We start from the raw sequence: 21,535 nt of genomic DNA, 5'->3' as shown, positions 1-21,535 counted from the left end.
GCAGTTCTGAAGGCAAAAGGGGGTCCAACCCGTTACTAGCATGGGGTACCTAATAAAGTGGCCGGTGAGTGTAGATGCATCAGAGTCCCAAATATCCTGACTTTTATTCCCTAGTAGGGCTAGTTGGTATTGCAGGATGATTGGGATCCCAAAAAGTAGTCACGGCTAAAAAAGAATTGCTGGCTACCCTACATGCAAATGATGAAATTGTTATATCGTACACAAACACATGTCAGATGAACGCCCAGACTCTTGGCTCTGGCCTGAGCAAGGCTCACTCCCTCCTCTGCCCGGGCTACTTAGCTACCTAGATGTGTTATGGCTAGAGGAAAAAAGGGGACGCAGAATCTCTAGATGAACCGCAGCTGAGCTGCTGACCCCCAAATTCCACCGGATGCGGATTCGCTCTTGAACAGCGCCGTAGTCATTAGATTTTCATTAAAGTCAATGTGTGTATTTCCACTGACTACGAAACAACTGTGTTCCGATTTTGTCACAGTTCCGGCGATCCGCAGCCCTCCGGAGCAGATACGCAGAGCTTCTATTTCTTACGAATGCCAAAGAGCCCCGCAGCAATTCAGTGCACGGCGGATAGTGCTGGACAGGAAGCGAAAAAGGCACACGCTTCAAACGGGGACTCTGAATTATTTTACTTGGACATACTGTATTTCAAATGTAGAGAAAAGTAGAGTTGGATCCGTATATTCAATTATCTGGATATTAACAAGTTATTCGGTTTTCAATTTTATGATTCAGATATAGTTTAGTTTTTTAGTTTTAGTTTTTTCAATACTAACAGAATCGTACAAAATTAATATCTTGAATTAAACCAAAAGACATTTGTTGCAGCACAGTGTTTCCATTTTAGCTCAGTGTAAGAGTCTTAAGGAGGGCTCTCTAGTCTGCACGCTTTAGTCAAAATTCAAACCGTAGGGCCCATTCATACTGGTGTACTTTATATACCGTTTATACTATCACACTTGCTCTAGTTTTGTAACACATGCTTTTTGTTCAAAATAAAGCTCAAGCTGAGATATTCCTGTTATCACCATCAGGCTATATAAGCAAATTGAACTGGATGTGTACAATCAGCACATTTCCCCTTTAAGAGTGTAGTTAAGTTAAAGTAAAGCAACATGAGTTCCCATGTTGGACAAAAGGACATTTGCCAATACATTCTAATAGAACAAAGGAATACAGTATTGGTATGGCTGAAAATATGTATAGGTCGTTGTCATGTTACAGTTTCATTTTATTTTACTTCTTTGTTTAATTGTTCCAACATCTCTAGCTATCCTGTTTCAAACCTACCGCTTGGCATCCTGTCCACCGTGTGACCTTTTGTGGCACGTGCACAGACTCCAAACTCTGAAAGAAACCAGACATACACATGGCAAGATTCATTTGAATGATTGACAAGCAACCCAGCTCTGTTAATCAAGTTATGCTTACTCTGATTAGGACCTTAATGTGAGTAAGATAACCCGGTTAAGGTGTTTACATGACAGTTGCAATAATACGCGTATTGCATTAGTCTGGTTATAATTGAATTATTGGTGTGCATGTAAATGTTCTCTCTCTCTCTCTCTCTCTCTGGCTCTCTCTCTCTCTCTCTCTCTCTGGCTCTCTCTGGCTCATTCCCAGACACCGGTCTCTGTATTTTATGTGGGGGGGAAGTCTCTGTGTGTACTTTAGGTCTCCGTTGATCAGAGGAAAGGTGAGACATGAGCATGTGTGCAGCAGTTCATATGAAAGCCACCTGGCTCTCTCCATCTCTGTGATTTATGCCTTTGATAACAGCAACCCAGAGATGCTTTCAACAACAACAAAGTACCACTGAAGGATGGCAACAATGGGACACTTGTCAGTCTGGAGATGAAAAGATGTCTTGCTAGGTCGCTGTCTCTTTAGTAACTTTGATATAAATGTATATTTATATATATATTGATTTTTGTTTGTTTATTTGTCTCTGTTTTGCTCTACATCTTATCAAAGGTTATTGATGAAGCAAAATGTGAAGTGGACTCAGTTTTCCATCTCTGACAGAATGCCTCCCTCCTCCTGCGAGAAGGCGGCAGTTTGCTTCACTGCCTCTGCTATGACTTATCAACAGACTTATTTCCGCTGGGTTGCCCCTTTTTACTGTCGTAGAGTGACAAGAAAAACATGCATCTCATGTAGGATTTGCTATATTTTTCTCACACTTTTAACATATTTGCAGCAAACAGTGACACATAAATGAGTGATTCATAATTAGTAACTAGATTTGGACAGACGGACAGAAGTTATAAAAAAAAAAAAAAATCAGCTGGTTTCCATGTATCTTTTATGTAATGGGAAACATTTGGATCAATTAAATGGGATCAATTCAATTAAATGATGAATAAACATGCAATCATTAAATTCCTCATAAATTCAATTTGCTTATGGCAGTAGAATTTTTAATTACACAGTTTAACACAGTTCATCTACCCAGCTACTATACTCGAAATTTGAACATTTTTACTGTCTATGGTTGTGATTCTTGCGCGTATTGTTTATTTTGTACTAAAGTTCTTAATAAAATACTAAAATACTTTTTCATTCGTCAAAAATTTGATTCACACAGGAGTGATCAAAAATAGCTTTTAACATGTGGTCATTTCATATAAACTACAGAAACCAGAAAACATGCTATATTGTGATATTGTTGTATATTATTGAGAAATGAAATGAGCTATTTTGGCTGGACGATTTTGGCCATATTACCGAGCCCTAACTACAACTAGTGTAATTCCACCAGGCCTTCTATTGAACAAAATTAAATTACAACTTATCAATAATTTAACACTCTCATGGGATCATTCTTCAAATACTTTGTTTTTATAGCATTTATATCTAGTTCTTCTTTTTTTACTGTTACTTCATTTTTAAGTAATAGTCAAATCAACAGTTAAAGAGTTTTAGAGGAGTATTTTAACATTGCTTTATTTCTGTGTAGATCTACTGTAAGGAATGTAGATTATATTTATACAATTTGTGTTTTAAAAAAGGACTTTGTCCTGCATACGAGTACCATACAACACCTAACACTGATTGAGTGGTGTAGAATAAAAGCAGTTTATTACAGGTGATGCTCTGTATTACCTGAGTATAATATAATCTCATCTCTAGAAATATTTGTTGTGTCCAAAACACCTAACGAAATTCAATGAGATTGAATGAGACAACTTTGACCTGCCCTTATTTCTCCCTCATTTTCTTATTACCTTTAAGCTTTCTTCTCTTTGTCTTCTTTTTCTACTGATGTAGCTGCTGTCCTCCTCTGTTCATCTATCTCCCTCCTCTCTGCTCTTTGCTGTTCATCCGTCTCACTCTTCTGTCTGGCCCCAAAACCGCTTCAGGCTGAAAGGCTTGTCCGCAAGCCTCTTTCCCAAACCAAGCTACTGCGTTAACCTGCATTGCATGAAAACTTTGTCAGGCAGCAAGCTAACCCTGGTTAGGGGCACTCATATGCTAGATTTATAAAGGGGAATAGCCTTCTGGTTTAAAGTAATTTTATATGCTAGTTTGGTATAATGTTAATCTAACCATCTTGGTACACAAAATTGTTTATGCTACACATTATTCACACTTTCTAAAGCTGTGTGTAATGTTCTGTTGCTTACTTAAAGCGTAACACTCGGTAAAATGCAACCTATGGTCTTTTTGTGAATGGACCCACGTAAATTGCCAGACGGAAGCACCACTTTTGAGATTTACCGTATTATCGTTTTTCGGTCAAACAGCCTTGTAAATGGGAGCGCTAGGGGCACTAACACAGCACCATTTGAAGTCCCCACTAAACATGATGTGTTAGTGTTGTGCTACATTAAGGCACTATTAGTTTTCAGTTTCAGAGAGATATTACAATGTGAGCAGAGGCTACTTCAACCATAGGGCCACGCACATCAGCTGTCCCTGGGTTCCTCCTGTGCATTAGAGAGTTGACAGTTCTTCTTATAGCCGAAATGAGCGGAGTGCTCTGTGACTGATGGAGCTCCTTTGTCAATGACGGGGGAGCTGCTGCTGGCAGTTTTGGGCCAAAGAACAGTACAGATTACATTAACATCAGTCAAGCTGTTGTCAGCCTGGTAGGACATAAATAGCACCTTTTTGATGCATAATGCAACAACTTTTCATCGTGACGTTTTCTGAGTAATAGGATCAGAAAGTGTCTAGAAAGGCAGTACGGCAACAAAAAAAAAGGATCTAGAGAAATGCATCGGAAAAAGTGCATCAGGACAAAAATCTTAGGTTATGTCAAAGATGTTAGGAGCTTATTAGCACAAATTTAGATCACACGACAAAATTCACCTTCCTCCTGTTGAGGGTTGTACACATACTCTAATAATTGACATAGAGTACAAAGGCAGGCAAGCAACATGAGGCCCAGTGTGGACATGGTGACTGAATGTAGCTAATTCTGTTGTTAAAACCATGCATTGCAACAGCAGAGCAGCTTAAAAACATGGTGACATCAGTAGGAATATATCTGTGCTCATAATGGGGGGGGGGCTAGAATTAATTTCACCAATCCCATCACCTACTTTTATCTACTTTAAAAGCACTATTATATTCAGCAATGTGCTTTGGCAGTTTTACGATAGAAAAACAAAGCTTTTTACGTGGCCTGTGCGAGCAGTCGGTCCAAGCAAACATCCCGAGAAACCTTGACACAAAAATTGCACTGTGCCGTTTGATCACTGTGAAACTCCCCCTACTGTGACTTGCCTTCTACTTCAGTACAGTCAAGTTCACAGAGACTGACAAAATACAGGTGCAAATAGAAAAGAGACAGTGTGCACCCAAGAAAAATGCTATTTACAGACATAAAGTACAGGTATGTGCTATGCACTGTCATGAAAAGAGAGCCTTGCTGTATGTGCTTTGGATGCACATTTTGGTCCTTCAGCAAAGAACTGACAATACCATCAATTGGTCATGCCGTTCTGCTTGGTAAGTTGCTTTAGCTGAAAGTTGACTTTAGGTAGGGAAGGATATGGACACATATCAATTAACAGTTGCATCAATTTCTAAATGTTGGTCAATATTTGGAAACAGTGGAGTTGGATGGATAGAATACAAGTTAATGTCAGAGTAGTAAGGACATAGAATACAAAGTCAGCTTTGAACAGGGAGAATAACCTCAGACTGGAAAATATCTGTAGAAATTCACAACTGTTTTTGTTGTGACTATAAATCTGTTTATGAAATTCCGTTGAAAACGTTTGTGTTGAAAAATGATTTTGCTTCGAGAGAGGATGAAATGCCGATGCGATTTTTGACATTCCTCATCTTTCTTTAGGTCTTATCTTTCTTCCTTTCCATGTGCACTCTTGAAGAAGGCTGAATTTCTCTGCTACAGGCTTGAGAAGAGAAAGCTGAGGACAGTTCCCTGGAGTCCGGACACCAAGGCCCCCGGGCCTCCACAGCTCATAAACAGATGTGTCCTTGTCCCCAGCCAAGCGCAGCCACTCAAGTGGCAAATCAGGGGCCCAATAATTGTGAAGAATTGAAAGCTAAATATTGGCTTTATCTCCTCAGTAATAAAAGGGCCATGAAATTGATTTAATGCTGCAGCGCTTCTCTTGGGTGGATTCTTACAGCGTGAGCACAAAACAATGAGCAGCAGCCATCTATTAATTAACCCACCTAATCCTGCAAAGTTAATCTCTCACCACAACTTTGCCCGCAACTAACTTCCAAGCCAATGGGTCTTTTGGGGGTGTCATGACAATGGCAGCGAGAGGAAGATAGATTCAGCACTTAGGAAAGGAGAGAGAGAAGGAAAAAGAGGTGGAGACTGCTGCATGAAACACTGTTCCGAGGGGCAACCATGGGGACACTGTAAGTGGAAATGCAGGGGTGCATGGCCATCATTAGCATAGTATCAGAGTTGATTTGTATTTTCGCGAAAAAAGGCGGAGAATATCATTTGAGCTGTAGAAATCAGTTCTTGGTGTGGTGCGGCAGCAGTAGCAAAAGTGTGACTGATTTAGTTGCCTTTTGTTGTCTTTTTGTATTCCTTGTCCCCTGCCTCAGTCCGTTATTCTCTCCTGAGCTGTTAGATAGTTGGGGGGAAAAGTGCCATTTTTTTTTCTCTTCTTCACCTGCCTGCCAGTCGCAACATGATGGCACCTCACACTCAACACACACACCCATGGTCATATTGTGTCGACAGAGTTGTGAATTACCTCCTTCTCAGCCGGCTGATGAAAAGCTATGTGTTTTTCTCTTTGGCTGCGGCTCATCTGACCCTGCCCTGTCACCTCTTCCCCCTCCTTTCCTCTCATCAGTCTTTTGTGTGAGCCCCTCTTGGTGGAATAGCAGTACAAGGCTGACTCGGAAAATAGGTCACCTACCGGTGCTCCACTCACCTCCACAGCATTCAAAAAATAATCCTCTGAGCTGTCCTGTGCCATTTTGTAATGTCTAAACCACAGTCTCCAGAATATGGCCAAAACATGAAAGAAAGACACACATGCACCCACATTCAGCTGAAAGAGAAATCAAGAAAAGACTCCATTTGAGGGAATTTGGAGATCATTTTTTTGCTAGTGAGCAAAGCATTTCCTGTGGAGATAATTTTAAGAGACTGATTAGGCATAGACGGTGTTGAGCCCAGAGTGAGGAATCTCATCACCACCACTAATGACATGCCATTCCTGTGCTGAGAGAGGAGCCCAGGCTCTGGGCATGGACTAGCCTCTGTCAGCCACCTCCAGCTACTGTGTTCATTAAGGCCAACACTGTAATTACAATTCCCAGATACTGCGTTGGCTTAATTACAGACTGATTATTAGGCTGATATTTGTTGGAATAATCAGACCCTAAAGAAGTGGAGTCATATTTGCATGTTATTAAGGCCTTTCAGTTATTAGTGTATCATAAACTGACAATTTGGACAGAGTTATCAATGCTTTAAAGCTTCAAAACTCTCAGAGATAGAGAATTTTTTATTTTATACGTTAAAAGAAACAAGCACAAGAAACATGTCTTTACATAGGCTAACAGATTAAAGTCTTCTGAACGACAAATTCTCCAATAGATCTCAATTTGATTATGTGAATTCTTTCTACTGCATATCTTCTACTTGAATAGCCCAACTAAAACAATGTGGAATACGTTGCCTCTTGCATTACAGTGGATGATTCTGATTCCATAGAAACCACAGTAATTGGGAGCACTCCCAGACAAAATGCAGGGATGCTCCCCAGAGGTAGCGCTATTATGCCCATGTCTTTGCAGCTCAGGAGTGGCTGTAATCTATCATCCAAAGCATGTGACATAAACACCTCCGAAAGCCAAATGCTTTCACTAATATAATCAGAGACTTAGTGGAATGCGAAAGTCCAGTTTTGTTGATGAATAAGAATTTGCGCCTTTTTAGTCAAATACAAATTTTCTTTGAGAGGATATGATTTTGTAGTACCTACTATGAATATTGCAATACAATCACTCTAATGTAAACGACTGTTTTTTTGAAGTTTTAAATGATAATAATAATCAAAAATGAAGGTTTTTGGTCTGTGGTTTTAATGTCATTTGCCTCATATTGATCATGACAGGTACATTGAAGTTGCACAGTTTTTTTTTTGTTTTAACAAGATTTTCAGCGAGTTGCTCATGGCTATCTTTCTGTTTCTGCGTATGGATCAGTGAATCTACAGAGTTTTGAATATCCCAGTGGTTTCAGTAAGCGACTGCTGATAGATGTCGCCCTGACATGAGCCCCTGTCTCTGACAGCTATAGTTTTATCCTGTAGCTCAGTGCTGGTATCAACATTCTCCTGTAGCTCTGGGACATACTCATCCATGTGCAAGAAGTGATGAGTGTGTATATGTGTGTGTATGTGCCTGCAGGCTTCCCAGCGACGGCATACGGACCGGTGGCGGCAGCGGCGGTAGCAGCAGCGCGTGGCTCAGGTAGGGGGGCCCGTGGAAGAGGCGGCTACTTGGCGTACCCACAGAGCACAGGGCCAGGTAAACGCTCTGTCCATGTTCTGTGTGGCTGCTGCTCTCTCCAACTTCTCCTGCTCTGCTTCTCCCCATAGACATAGTCCCCCAGACCACCATGCACACACTCAGCAACAATTTGACTTTAGACTGACAGCATCGTACACACACACAGTAGAGATTTAATCCAACATGGTTCTTACACTGTAAAACTGTTGCTTTGATCTGATTAAAAACCACAGAGGCACCATTTTTCCAAATATTTTTGTAAGTTTAGTGATTGAGTTGGGAAAACTTAATAATATACAGTAACTGTAACTAACTAAAATAGATGAGTAGAGACTTCATGGAAAAAGTTATAAAAATGAGTTCAATTGACATTATTAAAGGTGCTCTAAGCTAGGGCTGCACGATTTTGGGCAAAAGGATAATACAATAATATTATGATTAATCATAATGTGCTACATTCCTCTTATGTTGAAGTTGTATGTTGTACATACACACAGCTGCAACACATTATAAAATATCTGAAATAAATAGCCTAGGATGTACTGTGTATATATTTTTAAATGTATCTCTGAGAAAGCTCCTTCTCTTGTTTTCAACAATAACTGATTAATTGAGAGAGGGAGAGAGGGAGAGTGCGATGGACGTATGTTAGGACTGCTCACAGAGTGACGGCTGACTCATTATGAATGGGTCCACCAGGCCCACACGCTGAAGTTAGTTGCACTCAATCATTTCTTCTGTGTTTTTTGCCGTGGTTGCCGCAGTAACAGAGTTACCAGCGGAAACACTGGTACAAGTACAGGTTTGCCTCTCCTTTTTAACAATATACAGCTGTGGTAATAACAATTAAAATTGCGGACAAATGTCAGAAGTGTGGACCGGCACTGTTGCCGCTGAGTCTCTTCATGTTGCAGAAGAGCCGTGTATGAGTGAATGGAGGCAGAGCTGCATGGAGAGTAAGAGTAGAGAGAGTAGAGGAGAGATACTAACAGAGGCATGGCTTTACAGAACACACGTGTCATGTAACGCAACAATAAACCATATCGATATAAACAACATTGTTTTGTTAGGGGAGAGGCAACGGATGCGAGGACATAAGGTGCACTGGTGCGACCTAGGAAAAATATTAGTTGCACCCTATAGCCCTGTGAGCTAACAGACACTAACTAGCACCCTAGAGCCCTGTGAGCTAACAGACACTAACTAGCACCCTAGAGCCCTGTGAGCTAACAGACACTAACTAGCACCCTAGAGCCCTGTGAGCTAACAGACACTAACTAGCACCCCAGAGCCCTGTGAGCTAACACACTAACTAGCACCCCAGAGCCCTGTGAGCCAACAGACACTAACTAGCACCCTAGAGCCCTGTGAGCCAACAGACACTAACTAGCACCCTAGAGCCCTGTGAGCTAACAGACACTAACTAGCACCCTAGAGCCCTGTGAGCCAACAGACACTAACTAGCACTGGTCACTGCTGGGACAAAATGTTGCGTTTACTAGTAGACTGGTAAACCTTGAGACCAACATATGACCGACTGCTATCTGTTGTGGAATTCTCCTCATGTTACTCTATCCCTTGTGACTGTCAACATCTACAGTAGAAGCTAAGCTGACTGGCACATGATCAGACAGTGGTTTAGGGAGCGGTAGATTGGCTTTGCAAAAAAACCTGGAGCCTACTATCAACAAAATGACTAATTTAAAATATTGCTTGATCACGCAGATTTGATTGTGGGAAGCCGTGATCGTGATTAAAATTCGACTAATTGTGCAGCCCTACTCTAAGCAATGTCATACGTTCTTTAGGCTACAACATTCTTTTGTCTGCCTGTCCCCTGAACACACATAAAAAAAACACAACCTCTGTAGACAGCCCCAAACTCCAGAAACGGCAACATAACTAAACTGGCCAACCTGCTTCCCCAAACATAAACAGTGTTATGGCCAATGACCGAAGAAGGATTTGAGGAGGAGGGAGGGGCGAGCTAGCCTCTGTTTCGTCTGACAATATTTTGAATTTCAACAAGAAGTGACATGTCCCAACATTGCTTAAAGCACCTTTAAAGTCAGCATGTGAAAAATAATGTAGAACTTATAAAAAAATATGATGTTAACATTCAATTGTTTATGTTTAATAACAAATGCATTTATGTTACTTTTGTTAGTAGCACTAACTTTCTGTAAAACAACAGAATACAATGAAACTTAAACATGTAAACATAGTACACCAAATCAGAGGTTAACGTCTAAAAAATAAAAGAAAGAACTTGTTCCCTCCATAAAAAATACAATTTGAGCCCCATAATTTCCAAAATATCCAACCTCTATTAAATGTATGTTAAGCCCTTTAGGTAGAAAATACAGCTTACTTAAAAACCTTTACAGCTCCTACACAACATTCATTCTGGAAGACACTTAACTAAGCTTTACAGACACAACACAGCACTGACGTGTGTACCGAGTGTCTCAAGAAAGTTGTCAGCAATCACAGTTTCCAAAATGATTAAACCTCTGCAAAGACTCTCATGACAATTTTAAAGTGCATCTCAATGTCTCATTAAAAACAGTCCATTTAACCATGAACTTCCAAACATTTCCCAACTTTAAGCTCCACACTACACCCTGCATACTGGATCACTCAGTATCAACACACATACTACGAGTACACAGTAAAAAGCCACACACACACAAAAAATGACAAGCCGTGTCGGCCCAACATCCATGTTTTATTATCTAAGCCAGGCTCCTGTACATGTAGGTTGGTTTTACCCCCAGTGTTTTAGAATTCTTTGTAAGAACCCCATACAACTATACTGCATTCTCAATTATATTTTGAGGAAAACTAATTTAATCCCAGATTATATGTTTGTGTAGCAGCCTGTTGCTAGTAGTTAACACGTGGTTAACATGAATTGAAACAAAACTTCTTGTTTACTTTTAGGAAAAGGTTATGGTTTTGGTCAAAATAAGTTTTGTTGCATAACAAGCAAGTTTGTTGCAACACCAAATATTCTTTTGTCCCATAAAATAATGTTTCCAAAATTGTTTCAGTGCATCATCAACTTGTATCAGGGTGAACAGCGCTTCTGCATTCAAACCGCACTAAGCGAGTTTTGGGTATCGGATCTATAGTTTGAATATGACAATTTCACTTCCAACCCGTAGGGGGACCGAAAAGGAACAGTGCTTTGGTGTTGGTTTAAGTATGGGACATACATGACGTGATTTAATTAACATATGCCCGTCAGCATTGACTTTTTGGATTCACACTGGGCACAAACAGCGGCCTGGTGCTTGTTTGCGTTACCCATCCATCCACCCCGACCACCGTACATGGACTTTAAATACGGACTTGGATTTGAAATGTACTTGTGGTATGTTAAAAACAAACGCAATCTGGGACAAAATAAGTTTACCTCGAAATATACATGAGAATGCAGTTTAGTTACTTTTAGGTGAGAGCGCTGATTCAAGAGATGAATTGGTGAGTGAATTCAGATGACGCTTCATTCCTTTAGTCCTGCTTGAGTAAGACATATCTTTAAAAAAATGATCAGCTACAGGCTGAGAAGGCAGTGTCGATGAGTTGCACGTTTAGGTTGAAATCATTTTGTAAACAACAAACTACTTAATGGTATATTAATTAACCCTGTTAGAAGTTTTTCACACCTTCACCTCATGTGAATGTGTGCCGTTAACACACTCTTGCTACACTAACCCCCTGCTCCTCCTTGGAGTTTGAGCTGTGCCTATCCAGCTATGACATAGACTCAAAGCCCTGCATTTTCTAAAGTCTTTGTTCATCTCTAGGATAGGAACCTGTTGACTACTCAGACACACAGGAGACAAACAACATAAGAGGCATCATCCAATATGACGAAACAGAATACTCCTACTCAAGTCAGAGTGGGACTGGCTCACATCTACAGTCTTTTTTGTAACACTCAGTGTGAGGCAATCAAGTCTTGACAATATATTTAACAGTATTAATTAAAGATTCAAATCTGCAATTACATATAATATATATGATTTTTTTCTATTTATATAAGACTTAAAAGTTAACAAATATTTAACCACTTAAACTAAATAAGAAAACAACATATAAAAGTACATTTCTCTTATAACTTTCAATTTTCCCAAGAATAACCCTTTATTTCGCTCTTTACAAAAAAACTTTTACTTTTCTTCAACTCATTGGTTGCCATGCAATTGAGAGAATAAAAAGATGCTTTACCCATTGAAAAAATAAAAACAATGCAGGCCTGTGTCTGAGCTTGGGAGCTAATGGCCTTAAACAGATGGCTGCTTCCCCTGCCTATTCAAGCTACCAAAACAAAACACACATGCAATGTTAGTTTATGCCCAAAAGTCCATGGGATGTTACCTGAAGCATGAGCAAGGGAAAGAGGGAGAACAGACGAGGAATGATGGATTAAAGCTGTGAGGCTCGACGCTTCAACAGTCCAACACGGTGCTCTGGCTGGCAGCAACAGTTCGGAAGAAGCTGTAGCAGGCGGGAGACATCCCCTCCTCACAAGGTCCATAGACAGTTTCCTCGCCCTCTCTGGCTAATGACTACAGATGTCCTTCACCTCAGTCACCTTAATCAATCATTTAAAAACATATGGTTACACAAACTCTGCCTTTTAGATTATACGTATATATATATATGATACAATAATTTGAAAGTAGGTTACAGCGAGTAAGGAGTTTTTTGCTTGAAATCTCCTGGCATCAAACATATTGGTAAATAGTAGGATTTCAAAAATTTTTTGGAAACTAAGTAATACTTTTATACTAATTATTTGACTGCCAGAAGAATATTGTCTATGCCATTTAAGAAGCTTAATTTCTTTGTCATTTGATATACAGTATGTTATGATTACCATCAATGTTAAGCCAACCTAGGTATAGTGAATTGTCAGCTGTAGTAGTCAAACCATTTACGCTAAGTCAGGCATGTTTTCTTCTTTTCTACCACTCTTTACTTTTCCATGTACTTTTCTATCTATCTGGTATGTCCTGATGATTTTAGAGTCAAAGCACCTTAAACCTTGGACACTTTACCAATGATTGTTTGCCATCTGTACGCTACAGTCTATCACTAAATACAAATGGAAAAAAAAAATCAAATAGAAAGATGAGTCAGTGCCTCAGCATCAACTTCCAATACATACATTTTTAAGCATAAATACAGCACACATTATTTGTATACAGACGAAGATCTGCCAAGTGATTTGTTCCAAAACCAGAAAGCAAGTTTCCTTCTGTCTTACACAGCAGCATTGATTGACTTGTTGGCTTCATTTAGACATCCTGTTTTTTCCACCCTTACAACTTTAGATCATTTAATAGCTGTCAATAAAAGCTCCCCCTGAGTGAACACAGAGCCTCTAGGCTTTAGGGAAGAGCGTCTTTCCTAATCAGACATACTATTAGAAGCTTGTTGAAGCTGTGAAAATCTGTTTTAATTGTAACTCACATGTCTGGTTTGCACTGCACAGATATAAAGTTAGTAGACAGTTGCTAATGTCATATGCTGTGCTACCTGAAGATCAACACACAGACAGCTACAGTACAAGCAGCTGTAGTGCATGCATTCTACCTACATGTGCACACAAATAGAGACAAACAAATTAAACAACCTGTCCTCATTTGCACTAAATTCAAATCAACAGAGGCAACCCTGGAAGCCAATCAGATGCTCTTTCTTTCACACAGGGCTATTTGATTTTGCATTTTCAAAAACAAACAATTTGCCCAACAATTGCAATGAACATCACTAAGAAGCAGGAATGTTGAGGGTTGGGGTTAGCAGCAGCCAGGAAGCAAGAGACATGATGGCAACCATTATGTACAGCTTAATTCTGACAGCTGCAAATGGAAGGGAGACAAGTAAATGACTATGAGTGGGGTGGGGGAGGGTTAGAGTGGTAAACAGTGACATCATGGGTCTGTTTTAGAGTACTTTAACAGCCACGGGACAGTAAAACATCACTCAGTGAAATCTCAATGCTCCCTCATTATATGGCAGAATCTGTCTGCAAATCAAGAATATTATCACAACAACAGAATGTTATAACATGTGTTCAGGGTGTTACCTAAATGAGCTGTGTCATGTTATATTATTACCATTGTTTAAGTATAAATGTTCTCTAGAGAAATGCTTAACCAATGCATATTGATGATATAACAAGTACAGTCTTTGGTTCTTTGATTTTTGGCTCTTTGACAGAAGGACAAATGATTTATTGATAATTTATCAAGTGTTTAAGATTATGCTAATACCATACTGCTACATGGATTAATGCATTCAGTGGTCTCTCTATACAGACACAGACAGAACAGAGGACACAGATTGTTTAGGCTTGACCTTCCTCTCTGTGTATTGTCTGGGGATGTTGCTGCATCTCCGTCCTATCTTACAACTTAATTTGCAGCACACCAAATCAGCTCAGGATTAGCAATTGTAGAGTAGTGGTTTATTTTCTTCTTCATTTTTGTGAAATTCTCTAATTTTTAGTACAGACGAGGCTTTTTGTTTCAAAAAAAGAAAAAAGCCATATCTATGATGTAAGTGTGGATTCTTTGTGCTTTGACTCCACCTACAGTTCCCATAGAACACCACATATTACATACTGTGTCTACTGTTGCCTGGTAGGTGGGATGCTGGGTGGTGGTGTGTCACTTAAAGTTGCATTCATAACCACAAAAGTTAAATGTAAAACAAATGAGATCAACATCTTAAACATCCCTAAATACATATGTAAATTAAAATTGGACCACAGGTATTGTTTAGATACTGTATATGTTTCTTTAAAATACGATGTGTCGATATATCCTTTGTGTGGGCTGGGAGGCTTGTTTGTCAGCAGACAGTGTTGTGACTGTGGAAGACATTTTCCATCCTTGACAGAGGGCACTTTCACCTCACTCTCAAAGCTCAACAGACAAAATGACAGCCTGCTGACTTCCCTCTCTATGACAGACCACTGCTGATGACAAGGTGTATTTTGGACTTCTCACTGTGGCTTGTCATTTGCAGCAAACTACAAGAAAAGTTACTAAAGGCTCAGACTCTGCACCATCTTTCAAACTTTGCTAAATTAGACTTGCAGTAAGTTCATGAGCAATCTAGTAGATGTTGTTTCAATTTTGCAGAATAACTTTTTTACTAGCAAATACCATAGTTACCATACTGTAAAAAAATTCAGGATAACGTTTAGAGTTTCCCATTTTAAGGCAGGAAAAAGTACCAGTTATCACAGTAGGAACACTGAGTTGTGTTTACTTCTAGGACAGGACATGTAATGTTTAATTTAGTGAAAGTTGAATCTGAGGAGGTGTCAGTCCAGATTGTTTTTGAAGAGGTGGGTTTTCAGTCTGTATTTGAAGATGGTGTGGTATTTTGCTGCCTTGATTTCTACCAGGAGCATGTTGCACCACTAAAGGGCAAGAACAAGACAACTAGTCTTGACGCCTGTTTTTGAGGACGTTTGAGAGACTGTGGCTCCAGGCAAAAAGTAGATCAGAGACATATGGCTTTTGCACAAAGTTTGCCATTGCCTGCAGGTAGAGGGGTGCTGGCCCATACATGGCCTTATCACAGTGGTATCACATATTCGAACCCCGTATGAACTTCCACAGTGTGCCGAATGGAGGATGCAAAGGGCAGCCACTTAATATCAGTTGGAGGGGCTGAACATCTGCATAGTAAAGCAGCAAGGAGGAAATTGCAAATTTGGAGATGACTAATGCATGCACCAGCACCTGGGCTGCGTTTTCAACAAGTATAATCCACCTCTACTGTTGATATGAAGGATGAACCTGCATAAATGAGACAACTTTCCACTTTAACTGAGACTGAGAGGTAGTTGATGGATGAACATAATTTAAAATAAATAACTGAATCTAAATAAATAAAATAATAAATAAATGTATAGTGGAACAGTGTGGAAAAAGTCAGGATTTTACTCAGTCTTAAAAGAAAGCTAGTTGTCATTCAGTTTTCTTCATATTAAAGTAGACGTATCTAAAATCTCCTGTGCTATGGCATTGTCAGATAAAAACAGAGAAGAATGCCAGTGATGCAGAGGGTTATGACAGTCCAGGGAACTTCACAGGTCCCAGCCTACTCTGGTTGAGTGTTTTCCTGAGTCCCTCTGAGCTTTCTGCAAAGCTCAAATGTCAGATCTTGGCTCTACCTGCAGTGTACATAAAGCCCCATTCAGCTGCGTTTAGAGGTTGGGGTACTTGTTATGTACTGTATGTTTGACTTGATTCAGGTGTTCAAAACTGAAATAGAGTTTACTGTGTTCAGAAATTGGACTGCATTTTCAATTGCAGAGGTGTTCGGTCAGTTTTATTGGGACTCAGGGTGGTCTTCATTCTTTTAAAAAGACAATTCCTCTCCTCAGTTAGTTGTCGCTCTTTGTTCTTTTCTCTCTTTTACTCACCTCACCTCTTTTTTCTTCACCCATGCAAAGAAGGAAACCTATGTGACAGACATTTCCAAATTAAGATCATTATCAATTTCCTCCCTACAAGCTCTGTGATCTTCAACAGTGCCTGAGAGGAGACCAGGATTGGCTGTATGCACTGGGCTTAATCAATCTGGCTCTCGGTGAGCTCAGGTCCATTTGTCCCAGATGCTAATCTGCAGAGCTCAGCTCTGAGGCCAGAGGCGCTTTACATGTATTTGGTGCAAAATAACACGAGCAGGCACGCCAAGCCCATCCTGCTTGGGTTTTTGTCTGAGGCCCAGGGAAAGATGTGACACATTGGGGAGGGCAAAGTGTCCCTTTGCACCTCCACCACGAAGCGCTGTCTCTCACAGCTGTGGGTAGCAGATGCTCCGAGGTTACAGGCACAGGCCTTTAGGGACATCACCACTCTGCCCTCCAGGGGCTGCCTACATAACACACTCTCCAAAAAAAACTTACTGAAGGCTTAATGGGAGTAAAGTATTTATGTAGTCAGTCCTTTAAATGCAGTTATAAAATACAGTATGTGTTGTATGCTTCCCAGTCAGTACAGCATGTTCTGTTTCTTTTGCGTTATACATTTATTTTGAGGTGACATTATTACAAACTACTATGTATTTGTAACTACAAGTAACTTAAATAGTTTCTTGCATACCTACTTCAATACACTATAGCATTTTGAACCGTTTTATGAGATAAATGACCCATAATTAAATTTGTAAGATGTAAAAAGACTTGGCAATCTTTAGACATACAATATCTGAGTGAGCAAAAATCATAAATCATATTGTCTTTCCCTTTGTATCTGAATGACCATTCGATGTAGCTAGTATCATTCTCAGATTTCACTCATAGTGAGTCCTAGATTTCCTCAGACCACATAAGCCTGACTAGACATGTTTGAAAAAATGTGTTCAGCCCAAAGGCCAGGGCTGTCAGTTCTGAGCCTGCTCACGATAGGATAATCTGTGCCGACTGTTGATAACTGAGTGCCCTTTTTTCAGTCCCATCTAGACCAGATCCCACAGGTTAAAATCTGCATTGAAAAAATGTAGTGTGCACTGATTTACCACACAGTTGCACATTGTTTTACCCATGATTCAGTGTTCACATTTCCTCTGTCGCTTATCACAATCATCCTCTGGCCAAGGTTGTAGGTAAATATATATCAGTAGCTCTGTTGAGTTTGTCCATTACTGGAAGAGCAGCAAGGAAAGGGAAAAGCAGGCATAAAATAAAAAGTAAAAAAAAAAAAAAAAACAGAGGGTTGAGTATGGGTGAGTAAATGCAAGAAGAAATCATCTGTTAAAATTAATTAGCCAAGGTTCTCTGAACACAAAATGACAAGACATTAAATATGTATTATTTATGAAATGTCTGTGCTCTCTGAAAAAGGGTGTCTAGTGCTGTTAATTACTCAGCCATTCATTCAGAAAAGATTATTTCAAATGGAAAGTGAAAGCAAGGCTAGACAGCAAAAGAGCTGTTAGTTTCTTTCACGCTATTTTTAAATGACATTGGTGAAAATGGAAAAGCTAATTATGGTAGCTCTGAAATTCAAAGCTAATTTGAGAAGCAGCATGTCAGGTTTATTGACATATTCTGTAGAGTGATGTGGTTTGATGGCCACCAAGGAATCCTCCTTGCGCCGCGAGGGAAATGGAGGAGCGACGGCATGAAAAAGGATTCTTGCCAAAATTAAAATAACTTCTCTTAATAGATTTTTTAGACTTCCCAATTCAGAGTATTTCCTGCTTTTTGTCTGTAGGAGTAACAGGTAGATGTATGTATACTCAAAGAGTTGAAATGTAAATGAAAAGTAAAGGCCTTTTAACTGATGTTAATGCAAAAAATTAACAATTTCCGGAAAATTAGCAGGTTTAAGTTGGACGGTGAGGCTGCTGTTTTGTTAACATTTGTATCACAGATCGTGCACGTGTTAATATTTAGAGTTTCTTTGGGGCTTAACATTAGGATAATCCCAAACTTGATGCAGAACACTTGCTTACTTATGAAAATATTTTTCACATTCTGAAGTCCCTACAGGCCCGGGAGCATGACGATATATTTTATCATCAGCGTGATTAGTTTTATTTTCCAACTAGTGAGAAAAAGTGCAGCAGTACTTTCAAGGTTTGTGATTCCTCCTTAAAGGCAGTCACCTGGCAAAGTGGGAACGAGAACAGGGCATTTATCCACTTAAAGAGAGCCACCCCGATGATGTCAGTAACAGATGACTGCAAGACACTCCCCTCTCCATTGCCTCGCAGCCAGCTTTGGTCACTGAGGGCAGAAGGGAAAGAGGGTGGGGGTAGGGGAGATAATTACCAGTATAAATGAAGCCCTGCGAACGATTCGCACTGCTGGGTCCCCTGATCTAGTCTCCAAGGCAACCTCAGCACGCTCATTTGTTTTGTAGATGAGTAATTACATCCAATTAGTGGCCATTGGGAAAAAAAGGAGTCCAAGAAAGGCCCATTGTTCTGGATAGATTGTGTGAATATTAATAGTGGGGAGGTCTGAGGCACAGTGATATGATCGGTGATGCTAATGCAGCTGTGGGCACACTCTGCCTAGTCTCATCCTGCATAACAGATCAGATAGCTACTGATGAAAATATATGGCTTTGAGAATGTGTGCCCACATGTTTGTGTATGAGTTGTACTCTTGTCCAGCTGCCTCTATCTGGAAAAGAAGGACAGTTTCTTACCTGAGCCTGCCACACCTGCAGGCTATGCAAAGGCATGCAGTCTCTGAAAACTTCTCAATTTTCACCCGGCTGAATGTTAAAATCTAGGAAGTTCTCTTATTTTGTAGTGTTTGTCACCCACCACACACCAACACCCGCGCTGCCCGATATGTAGTAGTTAATAGTTATTAAAGAGTAAATGACACTAGCTTGGGGTTTCTTCTCATTGAGACCTTGGATATTGGTTTGAATGACACTTTTAGATTTGAAATCTTTATAAAGCTGGTGGACACTGTTGGCCCAATGTATCCCCAAATTTGTTGCAAAACGCAGTGTCTGCCCAGTTTAATGTGGTTTAGTTACTTACAATTTTAACCTTATCTCAAATGGAAAAAACTTCCCTGTCCAATTTTTAAAGACCCCAACTTAAATTATTTGCTGCTGACATTATTTGGATTTAATACCCATATATTCCATGTGGGCTTGGTCTAAATAAAAATGAAAATAATACATACAGTATGATAACTATTATCATTATCTGTCGTTGCATCTTCTCTTTTATGATTGAACAATTTCTTTATGTATTCACCTGTAACTTCACTTTTACTCAGGTGACTCTTGATCGTTTGTGACAGCATAGTTCATGGTCATCTTTTGCAAATATGTTCATTATTGAAGGATAGTGAAAGTAATGTAATATATAAAGTAATTTCTGTTTGGTTCCAGTCTCTACACTGTTCTGAACTGGTGACACATTTTGAATGGCTTCTTTATGAATTCTCAATAACACAGTCTGTGCTATTGTCGAATGTTTTTTCCCCCGTTATAATTATTCCATTGATCCAGTTTTCCTCATTAGCAAGGCCAATCAATGTTCTGTGACATTTGTCTAAGTGAAGTAAATGGAATGATTGGATCTTGAGCTTTGTTCAATGTGTCAGGCATTATGTGACGTACGTGGGAAGCCTGCTGTATTTGGAGCCTATAATTTGATGAGTGGGCCGACAGCCCACAAGTGGTGAGATCAGAGTGCTAAAAAGCATTGGCGGAGAGAAACATGGCTGGTGCTTACATTCCATTTGGCAGAAGTGGACTGTCTAACTCTGAATGGGTAGAGGTGAAGTGGCTTTGAATGGCTATTCGCTCCACGACCCAACTAAAAAACCAAACACACAACAGGGGAAACCCAGCATGGAAAAGCCGGTGTCACCAATGCCAGTCCCTTGTGAGTAGATTAACTCTGTTATCAAAGAGGTGTGAGAAGGAGTCGTTTCTTTTAATTGCACTCTTTCTATGAGCAGCTTGTCTCAGATTAAGAGGACAAGCAATAAATGCCAGCACGATTTATTGCTGAAAGACATTTTCTAAACTGTTGATAATCCACCATCTGTGAGAGAATTATTCGAAGAGGCCAATCTGGGACGTGCTTAGGGTGCTTAGTACACTTCAGAATGCCTATCATCAATAAACATGTATGTCTGTATCTAACTCACAAAAAAACGAAATCTTATCTGTTGCTATTGGTAACAAAAAGCTTCAAATTATTATTGATTGGTGTACACAATGTTTCTTTTCATTTAAATGACAAAAGATTCCTTCAGGTGTGTCCAAAGAATTGTCGGTTTGAAATGAGAAATGTATTGACCTGTGTTTTAATGAGTTTTTAGTTTTATCTCAATCCTTAATGGTTGAAAAAAAACATGGAAGACACAGGTCAATTATGCAAAAGCCAACATTTTAAAGGTGTGGCCTTAATGTTCATTTTGAATTTGTTGTTACTGGTCCATTTGAATCAAGTCAAGGTTTTAGAGTAAGGTTTTAATTGCATCCTCAGGGAGAAACAGTATGTATCTACAATTGTACAGCTAATGTATATGATACAGCTGAGCAGATCAAACACGGACCATATGCCTATGGGGGCCTGGCCACACTGTAGGAGATGTTGGGGAGGGAGGGCAGGTGGGGCAATTAAAGCAGACAAAACTCAAGGATGTATTCTAAAAAATGGTGTAACACAACACCAAGCTATGCTTGACAATCTGGACATTGACTTTGACTTTGAAAAAGTTGTTTTCCACAATGATGGAGTCCCCTCCCCTCCCCCTCCCCACCCTATACTGTATCTCCCAGGCCTCCCCGATTATGGGTTTTACTCTACGCCCAGTGACCAGAGGGGGGGGCCCTGCTCCTTTGCTGACTATGGCTCCCTGGGGCCCCAAGCGGCTCAGATGCTGCACAGTGAGCATGCCACCTCCGCCTGCAACTCCCCCCTCCAGCACCTACACAGCCCGGATCAATTTAAGAACCCAGGTTTGTATATGCGCATCTATCTCATCCACTTTTTGGACTTTTCAGTTTGATTCATGACATTATTC

The 21,535-nt window shown here is 40.0% G+C and overlaps 1 protein-coding gene across 19 annotated transcripts in view; it reads left to right on the top strand.

The window, feature by feature from the left end:
• Positions 1 to 21,535, top strand: part of msi2b (musashi RNA-binding protein 2b) — a 236,699-nt gene that overhangs the window by 201,199 nt on the left and 13,965 nt on the right. For 6 of the 19 annotated variants that reach the window (XR_004658996.1, XR_004658997.1, XM_034889664.1 and 3 more), the window contains exons 11-12: positions 7,885 to 8,004; positions 21,291 to 21,470. The exons of 2 other annotated variants lie outside the window; for them this stretch is intronic. Coding sequence is in view for 14 of the 17 variants with exons in the window: in XM_034889664.1 (XP_034745555.1) it covers positions 7,885 to 8,004; positions 21,291 to 21,470 (300 nt within the window). In the remaining 3 variants the exon portion in view is untranslated. The remainder of the gene's footprint in view (positions 1 to 7,884; positions 8,005 to 21,290; positions 21,471 to 21,535) is intronic. 11 more of the 19 variants (XR_004658998.1, XM_034889671.1, XM_034889668.1 and 8 more) reach the window with 4 other exon arrangements.

The sequence above is a fragment of the Etheostoma cragini genome, chromosome 13, assembly GCF_013103735.1.
Source record: "Etheostoma cragini isolate CJK2018 chromosome 13, CSU_Ecrag_1.0, whole genome shotgun sequence".
NCBI lineage: Eukaryota > Metazoa > Chordata > Actinopteri > Perciformes > Percidae > Etheostoma > Etheostoma cragini.
The sequence above is the reverse complement of the archived record's forward strand: the minus strand, read 5'-3'. Positions and strand labels throughout refer to the sequence as shown.